Here is an 11,618-nt window from a genome sequence, read left to right on the forward strand (position 1 = left end):
AAGATTTCACACAAAGCTCTATATAGCCTTGAGATATTTTTCAAAATCTCTGGAATATTACATTAGATTATATACTTATAGCTTACAAGACATTGGCTGTGAAACTAACAGAAGTGCAGAATGGTAGTTATTTCCGGGGAAATTTATAGAATTTGTTTTGGTTGGTAAGTTCACTCTGAGATTTAGCAACAACAGTGGTTAATTTAAGAGAGACTATTAAAAATAAAATCCACAGGCCATAAAGAGTTGAGTACCTGGAAAGTCCACAGGAGAAATAACTTAGGATGAGATTTTTAACAGCAGTGTAAGTCAAATTAACGACAGGAGGGGAAAATTTGTAAAAGGCCCTAGCATGTTAAAATTGAAATTATTACCTGCGGAATGGTAAAATATGCCTTGTCCACAGTCATGATTGGATCTCCTTGTTTGTAACCGAAGTCTGAGAAGTCTCTCAGATCAGTATGCAGATACACTTCGGCGGAAGCCTGTGGCCTAGAGGAACTGTAAATCGATGAGGATTATCACTACCCCTTCTGGCCAGTATCTGCTAAAAACAATTCTTCTTGCATTTTCTTGTTTTTACTTTTTTAATTACAAAAATATTTGTACTAAAAGCCAAAAAGCTGTACACTGGAAAGTGGTTAGTGGTTAATTTTATGCTCCGTGAATTTTACTTCAATGATAATAATAATAAAGTTGTAAAATTTCAACATGACAGAAAGGTACCAGAAAGAAACTGAGGTCCCCGTGAGCCCACCACCGGTTTCCCAAACCCAGATAATCACTATTCACCATTGGTAACTGACCAATTTCCTTTGGGTGAGGCCCAATTCTCTCAAAGGCTTAACACAAAACAAAGTCGCTAACGGACATGGAAGACTGAACCTCATGTTGAGGACCTGGGGGGCCCGTGGAGGCCCCAACACGCACACGGAGCCGTGGTAGAAGTAGCCCAGGAAGGGCGAGTTGGCCAGCGGCGACTGCACACACAGGAACGGGAACCAGCCAGGGGCCTCCGGCGCCCCCTGCGCGGAGCACAGCTGGTCAAACAGAGGGTTGACATCGCCTCCAAAAACGCCGGTGAAACAGGCCTCTCTGAACAGTCCTGTGAGATCCGACGAGCATTCCTTGGAAGGAAACGTGAAGGAGCGGTGAGCAGACAGAAGCTTCTGGGGTGCCCGCCACCAGCTCTCAGGGGAAGAGGACACCACCGAGGAAGATGAAACAACACAATCCCCATCCAGGCTGCCAGTGCTATGTGCTCACAGAAAGTAAAATCCTGCTAGAATTTCTCTCCTCAGCTCCCTACGAGCCTCCAAGTCAGTAATTTCAGGCCTTCAAGGGAACCCCATCCTTACTGGGGACATAGATGTGCCCACAAAAAAACAAAAACAAACAAACAAGCAAAAGTATGAAGAGAAGAAAATATGGAAGACACTCCAAGTGGGGAATAAAACAGAGTAAACTTCCCTTTTTAATTGTCATCACCATCCAAACCCCTAGCCCAGAGAAACCTAAAGACATCTCGAGTTAGGGCAAACAGTCCGTATTCCCTAAGAAACCTTAAGGCCATCGCTGTATTATAACACGACCCAATTAATGTCACCAAGAAGTGACTTCCTTCCTGCATTCGGTTCTTCATCCATTTTCTTCCCCCATTTCACAGAGGACTCAGAGAACTAAAAGTTAAAAATGTCCCGAATCCTTTGTTCCCTGACAGTAGGAAAATAACTTTTTTTTTTTTCAATGTTTATTCATTTTTGAGAGACAGACACAGAGCATGAGTGGGGGAGGGGCAGAGAGAGAGGGAGACCCAGAATCCGAAGCAGGCTCCAGGCTCTGAGCTGTCAGCACAGAGCCCGACGCCGGGTTCGAACCCACAGGCCATGAGATCATGACCTGAGCCCAAGTCGGACGCTTAACCGACTGAGCCACCCAGGCGCCCCGGAAAATAACCTTTAAACAAGAACAATTCAAATTGAAAAACTGATCATGTCTGAAGTGATAAGTTGCAGCTGTCCAAAGATATCACTGACCCAGATACTAAACACTGCCAGGGGCTGGTGCTGTGTATATCGATACCATATACGACAAACACGAAAGAGGTTAGAAACAGGGCACAGCACTGCAGTCTGGAAGAAAGAGGAAGAGAACACCATATGTTTCTATTGATATTGACAGATGATATGCTCTATTCTTAAATTAAATATAATTGTTATTATAAGTGCAATTGTTGGTATGAGAGTTACAATATAAATAAACGTCCTAAACTTTCCTTTTCTGTTTTGTAAAACCAACCACGATACAATTGCACTCATCCAAAAACAGGAGTGACTGGGGCCACAGTAAATGTGCCTCTTTTGCAACTCTCATTCCTCTTAAATCTCAAATAAGGATTAAAAATGTGTATTTGAGGAGGGGCACCTTGGTGGCTCAGTCGGTTAAGTATCTGACTCTTGATATCGACTCAGGTCATAATCTCATGGTTTGTGAGTTTGAGCCCCACGTTCGGCTCTGCACTGACAGCACGGAGCCTGCTTGGGATTCTCTCTCTGCCTTTCCCTCTCTCCCTCTCTCTCAAAATAAATAAATAAATAAACTTAAAAATATACATATATGTATTTGACCTGGATCAGGCAACTTTTTCTAGATGTGACACTAAAAGCATAAGCAACAAAAGAAAAACTTGATTAATCGAATTTCAACAAATTTAAAAAAACTTTTGGGCTTCAAAGGACACCAACAAGAAAGCAGACACCTACACAATGGGAGATGTTTGTCGCAAATCATATACCTGATTTGGGACTAGTATCCAGAAGGTATAATGAATTCTTATAGTTTAGCAACAAAAAGACAACCCGATTGAAAAATGGGCAAAGGAGGGAAAGAAATGAGAGCTTTCCCCCTAAGGTCAGGAACACAAGAGAGATGTCCACTCTCACCACTGTTATTCAACATAGTACTGGAAGTCCTAGCCTCTGCAGTCAGACAACACAAAGGAATAAAAGGCATCCAAATCAGCCAGGAGGAGGTCAAACTTTCACTCTTTGCAGATGACATATACTGTATATGGAAAACCCAAGAGTCCATCAAAATACTGCTAGAACTGATCCATGAATTCAGCAGAGTCACAGGATATAAAATCAACGCACAGAAATTGGTTGCATTCCTATACATCAATAATGAAGCGACAGAAAGAGACATCAAGGAATCGACCCCATTTACAATTGCACCAAAAACCATAAAATACCTAGGAATAAACCTCACCAAAGAGGTGAAAAATCTATACACTGAAAACTATATAGGAAGCTTACGAAAGAAATTGAAGAACCCACACAAAAAATGGAAAAATATTCCATGCTCCTGGATAGGAAGAGCAAATATTGTTAAAATGTCAATACTACCCAAAGCAATCTACATATTCAATGCAATCCCTATGAAAATAAGACCGGCATTCTTCACAAGAGCTAGCACAAACAATCCTAAAATCTGTATGGAACCAGAAAAGGCCCCGAATGGCCAAAGTAATGTTGAAAAAGAAAACCAAAGCTGAAGGCATCACAATTCCAGACCTCAAGATGAATTACAAAGCTGTCATCATCAAGACAGCATGGTACTGGCACAAGAACAGACACTCAGATCAATGGAACAGAACAGAAAACCCAGAAATGGACCCACAAACGAATGGCCAACTAATCTTTGACGAAGTAGGAAAGAATATCCAATGGAATAAAGACAGCCTCTTCAGCAAGTGATGCTGGGAAAACTGGACAGAGACATGCAAAAAAATGAACCTAGACCACTTTCTTACACCAAACACAAAAATAAACTCCAAATGGATGAAAGACCAAATGTAAGACAGGAAGCCATCAAAATCCTAGAGAAGAAAGCAGATAAAAACCTCTTTGCTGTACGACTCAGCAATGGCACTACTAGGTACCTATGCAAGGGCTACAGGTGTGCTGTTTCAAATGGGCACATGCACCCCAATGTTTACAGCAGCACTATCGTAGCCAAAGTATGGAAAGAGCCCAAATGTCCATTGACAGATAAATGGACAAAGAAGATGTGGTAAATATATACAACAGAGTATTACTCGGTGAACAAAAAGAATGAAATCTTGCCATTTGCAACAACATGGATGGAACTAGAGGGTATTATGCTAAGTGAAATTAGCCAGACAGAGAAAGACAAATATCCTATGACTTCGCTCATACAAGGAATTTAAGATACAAAACAGATGAACATAAGGAAAGGGAAGCAAAAATAATATAAAAACAGGGAGGGGGACAAAACGTAAAAGACTCTTAAATATAGAGAACAAACAGAGGGTTGTTGGAGGGGGTGTGGGACGGGGGATGGGCTGAATGGGGAAAGGGCACTAAGGAATCTACTCCCGAAATCATTGTTGTACTATATGCTAACTAATTTGGATGTAAATTAAAAAATAAATTAGTTAATTTTAAAAAATGGGCAAAGGATCTAAAGCGACATTTTTTCAAAGAGATAAAAATGGCCAACAAGCACATCAAAAGATGTTCAACATCATTTGCCACTACGGAAATACAAATCAAAATCACAGTGAAATACCACTTCACACCCACTGGGATGGCTATCATCAAAAAGACTGTAACAAACGTAGATGAGGACATGGAAAAAACTGCAACCCTTCTACACTGCTGATGCAAACGTAAAAACCATGCAGCCACTTTGGAAAACGGTTCCTCAAAAGGTTAAACACACAGTTCCTATAGGACAGAGCAACTCCACCCCTAGGTAATATATCCAAGAGAAATGGAAAAACACGTCCAAACCAAAACTTGCACACAAATGTTCACGGAAGCTTCATTCGTAACAGCCAAAAAGCGAAAGCAATCCAAGCGTCCATCGGCTGATGAATGGATTGGCAACATACGGTCTGTCCATGCGATGGAATGTGACTCGGCCATAAAAAGGGACAAAAACAGACACCGGCCACAACGCGGGTGACCCTTGGACACAAGATGCTGGGTGAAAGAAGCTAGACACAGAAGGCCACATACAAGAGGAATCTGCTTATGTGCCGTGTCCGGAACAGGCCAGTCCACAGAGCCTGACAGCAGGTGAAGAGGGGCCTGGGGATGAGCTGAGGCCAGGGAACGGGAGAGATCGCAGAGGGCCACAAGGTTTCCAGTTGGGGTGATGGAAATGTTCTCAAATTGGATTGCCATGAGGGTCGTGCACCTCTACACATTTGCCCAAAAAAAAAAAAAAAAAAAGATCACTGAAATAATGTATTTTCCTTCCTTTTTATCTTTTCGTGAAGACTTCTCAATAACGTAGTAAAACCATCTTCAGTATAATCATCTCAATCATGACCTTCGCCAAAGAGATACATTTTTTCTTCCATAAATAAGACTGACTGGGCTAGATAAGAAAATATTCAATTTGAAAACAATCTGCGGGTCATCTGGGTGACTCAGCCAGTTAACCGTCCGACTCCTGATTTCAGCTCAGGTCACCATCTCACATTTCGTGGGTTCAAGACCCACATTGGGCTCCACGCTGATGGCACAGAGCTTGCTTGGGATTCTCTCTCTGCCCCTACCCTGCTTGTGCTCTGTCTGTCTGTTTCTCTCTCTCTCTCAAAATAAATGAATAAACTTTTAAAAAAAAAAAGTTAAAAAAAAAAAACAATCTACAACACAAAACACAATCTTACTTTTCAAAGCCCATCTATGAAAAAGCTGTATGGGGAACTGTATCCTTTACATGCTATTGGGTATAGTAACCTTTGTACCCGTAATCGAAAAGAGCTTACCTGGTCACAGCAGCAGCGAACGTCACAGGCCCCAGCGGTCAAATTACAAGGACAAGGACCCAGGGGTTGATACACCTGGTTGGGAATAACAGTCACATTCTCTGAAAAGTACAAACGACAGAGAAGTCCAGCCATGAAACACTCTGACAAAGCATTGCCACATTTTTGATACTCGAAAGAAAGCTGGATCATTGTTTTACAAATCACCAGGACCAAATATTACATATTAAGGAATCTCTGAGTTATGCATAAACCCTATCTGGGCCTGTATCTACTACTCCAACAAAAACCCAAATATAGGAAAATATGCTAATTATAACAAAATGAAGTCACGCTTGATCTTAAAGATAATCATGACTAAAATTTACAAGTTAGGATAAAGGTAACGCACTGACCTTATTTTTCAATACACTGAACAATCCTTTTCATAACACAGAGTGACATTACCCATTGACCCCTTCAAATGCATTACCTCTTCCAGCAGATAAAACCAAAGCCATGAGGACATTTCAGAGACATTATCTGGGGGCCCATTTGGCCGCAAGATTATGTCTAATCATGCTGCCTGCTCAACCTCATGTCCTATCGCACTGCAGACCCAACTCTTTATATCCTGATTCTAGCTCAAGTGTGGAAGTGTGGGGGAAATTAATAATTTTTACATGAATTGGAAAAGGAATACGTCACATTACATTTCAACCTCCTAATTCAGAATCCAGACAGTAATGTTTCCAGTTCCCCTGCGACAATTTATCAGATAAATTTTACTTTGAAACTTTACTTTTGTCCTAAGATTGGGTACATGTTGAAAAACTACGTAGCACTGGGTGTTGTATGGAAACCAATTTGACAATAAATTTCATATATTAAAGAAAGAAAGAAAGAAAGAAAGAAAGACCGATATAGTAGTTTAAAAAAAAAAAAAAACTATGTAGCAATCACTTATAACAGTTAACTTCAATGACATGACAGTTAAAGCATCTCAAAAACAGCTAATTATGCAGAATTCTATGCTAGAATATAGTAGAACCCCAGTATGTCAATGGTCTCAGGAATAAGGAGAAGGTCTGAGTAACATAGTCTGTTACTCAGGCAAGGGTCTGGCCATCAGTATAATCAAACCAGTGGAATAAAAACAGGGCATTTTAGAATAGGGTTTTACTATGCGATATATAGGTAGGTATCTGTGCATCTACCTATATGTCTCCTACGCCATTTGCTACCTTGATTGTTCCTAGGCATACCACGTACCTCCCATCTGTCCTTCCGTCCTTGTTCTCGTTCTGATCTCTGTCTGACTGGGTGCAAAATTTTTCATACCTTCATGGGGTCAGAGCGAACATCTCATAACTACCAATACACAGAGTCTAATTTTCCTAAGTTTGGCTATTTATACAAAGACGTTCTGATCTATTACCTAAATGCAGTCAAGCATATTTTTTAAAAAGAAGAAAAGTCACCACGTCGAATGGTACAGCTACTAATCCTTCCTGTAGATTTTTTTCAGCACCCCCTGAATATTATTTTTTGGCTTTAAATTTTAAGCATTAGAGAATGTTTTTTGGTTTTTTCTCCTAAAAACAAAACTTTAGACCTTTAAATTGGTCACAGATTCACATGTTCAAAAAACTCAAGAGGAGGCACCTGGGTGGCTTTGTCGGTTAAGCATCTGACTTTGGCTCAGGTCATGATCTCATGGTTCATGGGTTTGAGCCCCGCATCGGGCTCTGTGCTGACAACTCGGAGCCTGGAGCCTGCTTCGGATTCTGTGTGTGTGTGTGTGTGTGTGTGTGTGTGTGTGTGTGTGTGTGTGTGTCTCTCTCTGACCCTCCCCAGCTTGTGTTCTGTCTCAAAATTAAATAAACTTTAAAAAAAAATTTAACAAAAAAACCTCAAGAGGATCTAAAAAAAGGTACACAGTGAAGTCCTCCCAGCCAGCCCTTCCTGTTCCCACACCACTTGCGCAAATGGCCCTACATGGTTAGCTTCTCAGATAGCCTTCCAGAACTTTCGTATGCAAATATATAGTCCCATTCCATGCTATAAGCACCCGTGTGCGGCTGCTTTTTGCACTTGGTAATAGATCTTGGAGATGTTTCCGCGTAAGCACACTGAAGGCAGGGTGGCCCAATGGATGGCACCGTCTGAACATATCTAACCCTCCTCAACTTCCAAAATCACAAGAGGGATCACAGTGAGGGGATGTGACAAGGGAAGCGACAGTGTGGGAGTCTCAAAATGACAAGTGACAGACCTTCGCTACTGAGGACGAACGCTTCTCCCTTCATCCCGGGGGACTGCAAAGGCAAGAGTTGCTACGTTGACTGCAGGAGACAGGGAACATGGTGGTGGCACCTATCAAAGTGGACCTTCAACACTGGCACAGCTACATTCTGTCATTCTTAGAAAACCTGCCGTGTGAACAGGAGAAGAACACAAGGCCATTTTCGTGTCCAAAAGCAGACGTGCGTGGTGATATTTGCTCTAGCTACACACCGCACGCTGGAAGTGACTCAGATTCCATCAGTAAGAGACTAGTCAAATACACAACGGTATCTGCACGCGATGGAATATTATGCAGCTATTAAAAAGAATGAGGTGAACCTACATGCGTTTATATGGAACTTATTTATTTTTTTACCAATTTTTTTAATGTTTACTTATTTTTGAGAGAGGGAGAGACAGAGTGCAAATGGGGGAGGGTCAGAGAGAGGGAGACACAGAATCTGAAACAGGCTCCAGGCTCCAAGCTGTCAGCACAGAGCCCGACACGGGACTCGAACCCACGAACCGTGAGATCATGACCTGAGCCAGATTCGGACATTCAACCAACAGAGCCACCCAGGTGCCCCTATATGGAATTGATTTCTAAAAGGCATAGAATAGTGAACTGTGTGTTATTAGTGTGTGTATGTATTGTTTTTGAAACAAGAGAATACACCACATGCTTCCATAAGCATAAATTAATAGGCTGACACTAGAAAGGGAGCTGGAGGTCCAAAGCTTTCACTGAAAATCTACTGGTTGTTTGTTTGTTTGGTTGGTTTTTTGGTTTCTTTGTTTGTTTTGTTTTTTGTAAACTCCTTCATTAATCTTCCCCTTGACTTTTTTGTTTTGGTTTTGGTTTTAAGATGGAGTCATAAGAATCAAGACACAGAAACAAACCTCACTTTCTCCCTTTCAGGCAGTCTACAAAGATACAAACGGCACAGCGGAATAACATAGATCCTAATTAAGTGCAATAATACAAAGTAGAAACTTCTAAAATAAGAAAATTAAACAAAAGGAAAGTAGGCTGAAGAAGGCAACACTGACTCCAGAGCAAAGCGTACAAAGGGCACGGCACGCACTCAGAACCCGACAGACAACGTTCGGCGTGAATGTTTGAACTTGACTTGCCTGATGCATTCCGGGCCGAAGAAGAGTTGGCGTAAATCTCCACTCGAATGAGCAGATGTGCTAAACAGGACGAATTGTGAGATGCCGAAACCAGAAGAGTTTGGACAATACACGGGGGCTCTGAGAAGGGATCTGTCTCGTTAGCGGAACACCCCTGCAGACCCCTCTTCAGCCTCACTGTCACATCCAACGCGCTCTGAAAGGAAAAGTCGCTGCACTTTTTAAGGTGACTCAACACAGCATGGATAATTATAAGAACACACAACGGAAAACACAGTAAAATCACACAGCTGCCTCGGTTCACTTTACGAAAGGAAAACCGTACGCAAAGCTGCCATCACTCAGCCGGTAAACCTCTGGCGATTCGTAAGCCCTGATTCCTAATCCTCAGTTTAGCAGAAAAGCAAGCAAGTCTGATAAATTAACTCAGTTTGTCCAGCATCTCTTTAGTTTTTCTTTTTTATCATCCTATCACCATATCAGCAGAAGACTAAATACACACATTAAAAAGTCAATGAAAAGAGTCCCCAGTTCCTGGGGTGCACGCAGTCGCTTTCTCGTCCATATTTCCATCGCTGGTGTCTTGCACATACTAGGCATTCAATAAAACATTTATTAAATGAGAGTTGCTGTTTTTTTTAAGTAGCCTCCATGCCCAGCATGGAGCCCAACACAGGGCTTGAACTCACTAACCGTGAGATCAAGACCTGAGCTGAGGTCAAGATTTCTGAGTCACAGATCCATTTGAAAATCTGATGGAAGCTGGCAACCACCTCATGAGGAAAATGCACACACACATAATGTTACACACAATTTCAGTGAGTTCACAAACTTCTTGAAACCCGTCCAAGGACCGCTAGCCCTACCGTAAGCACCTCTGGGCTGGAGGGGCGTCTCCTCGATCTGGTAACCCGTAGTTTCACAGTGGTTCCAAGCACAGACAAAACCATACCTTGTCCAACCAAAACAGCACTGCAGAAACACTAAATGTGGGTCTCCGCAGACGCCCCGGGAAAAGTTTTACCTCTGGCCTTACCACACTGGGGGTCACAGTCAAGCTCCAGTCTCCCGTCTCATTGGTCAGCGCTCCACAAGCTGGAGTTGGCAATAAGCCTATGGGGGAGAAGATCAGGATGCAAGGAGGCAGTGTTGCCCAGCAGCTAAGGGTGTGCATGCTGGAGTCAGGCTCCCTGGGAGGGAATCCTTTTCCAAGCCTGGGATTGGGCCCTTCACGAGCTGTGCAACTTTGGACAAGTAACAGCCTCTGCGAACTCTCGTGTCTTCATGTGTTACACGACATGAAAGTGTATTACTGTTCTTACTGGGGAAATGCAGTGATGCATGTAAACCACAGGGGACAGGCAGCTCAGTGAACGTGAGCCATTACTGTTCCAGGCTTTCTTTCACCAAGCCTGTCCGTCGGTCCTCTTTGGTCCACAGCAGCCCCCCATTCCTGCCCCCACGCCGACTTTGCAGTGGACAGCGGCCGGGGCCCCAGGGTATGCCACCTCCTGGGATGCCACCTCCTTGGGCGGCGTGGCCCTGGCCCAACCCCCACCCTCCCCACAGGGAGGGCCAGACTCCTTACCCTCCTTGTCCTGCAGCAAGGCCAGGGACACGGTCACATCCTCGGTGCCTCCGACCAGGGAAGCGCTGACCGCAGGGCCGGTCATACGGATGAAAGCAGGGATGAAAACTGGTCGGGAAAGAAGGGGAAGGGCGGAGTTACTAGTTGCAAGGGCACCCGAAGGAGTCCCAAATCTGGCCCGTTAAACGCCTCGTCCCCAACCCACCCGCCCTTCGGGCCCCTGCCCTGCCGTACACACCCAGGTCCCCCCACAGCGGCCTCAGGACGTCCAGCAGAAGGAGAAGCCCCAAGAGCAGAGGGGCCGGCGGCGGCAAGCCCATGCCTGGGGCTCGCGCGGCCCGCTTCACAAACCCGCTCCCGCGCTAGAAGCTGGGACGCTCTGTACGCGACGACTGGGCCCGCACCGCCCCGCCGCCGCCATCTTGTCAAACCAACCGGAGCTATGGCAACCACCAATCGGCCGCGGGCCTGGAGGAGAGACTGGCGGTGATTGGGTGGAATGCAGCAGAGAGCCCGCCCCCAACCCGGGGCCGCAGCATCCCGGCCCCGCCCACGGGCCCTGCGCCTTTAAATCTCGATCCCGAAAAAGTTGGAGTCTGCGTCCCGTTTAAGAGGGTTAGTTCAGTCACGCACGCAAAAGCTAGCATACCTACAGACACTGGCTTCTAAACAAGCTCCTTAATAAACGTCATTTTTATGGGGACTTTGGGAGAAGGACAAAAAGGGGATGAGGCTGCAGGGCTGTTGAATTGTTTTTATTATGATTCTCCCAGCGTTTTGAAGAGTGTTTTGCTGTTTGTATTTACCGCACAGAGCTGTCAGCACTCGAGA

General features: G+C 44.0%; 1 protein-coding gene across 3 annotated transcripts in view; it reads right to left on the reverse strand.

Annotated features, from left to right (window-relative positions):
• Positions 1 to 11,225, reverse strand: part of TCTN2 (tectonic family member 2) — a 29,050-nt gene extending 17,825 nt beyond the window's left edge. Inside the window, exons 1-8 of one of the 3 annotated variants that reach the window (XM_086681496.1) lie at positions 11,026 to 11,225; positions 10,788 to 10,895; positions 10,236 to 10,312; positions 9,200 to 9,395; positions 7,052 to 7,120; positions 5,801 to 5,901; positions 931 to 1,127; positions 375 to 501 (exon numbers count right to left, since the gene is read on the reverse strand). In XM_086681496.1, the coding sequence (XP_086537622.1) occupies positions 375 to 501; positions 931 to 1,127; positions 5,801 to 5,901; positions 7,052 to 7,120; positions 9,200 to 9,395; positions 10,236 to 10,312; positions 10,788 to 10,895; positions 11,026 to 11,107 (957 nt within the window). In that variant the 5' untranslated portion in view covers positions 11,108 to 11,225. Of the gene's footprint in view, positions 1 to 374; positions 502 to 885; positions 1,128 to 5,800; positions 5,902 to 7,051; positions 7,121 to 8,054; positions 8,396 to 9,199; positions 9,396 to 10,235; positions 10,313 to 10,787; positions 10,896 to 11,025 lie in introns of those variants that run through there. The other 2 variants (XM_086681494.1, XM_086681495.1) reach the window with 2 other exon arrangements.
• Positions 11,226 to 11,618: the final 393 nt, after the last annotated feature.

Source organism: Puma concolor, chromosome D3, assembly GCF_028749965.1.
Source record: "Puma concolor isolate L17-30 chromosome D3, mPumCon1.1.hap2, whole genome shotgun sequence".
Taxonomy (NCBI): domain Eukaryota; kingdom Metazoa; phylum Chordata; class Mammalia; order Carnivora; family Felidae; genus Puma; species Puma concolor.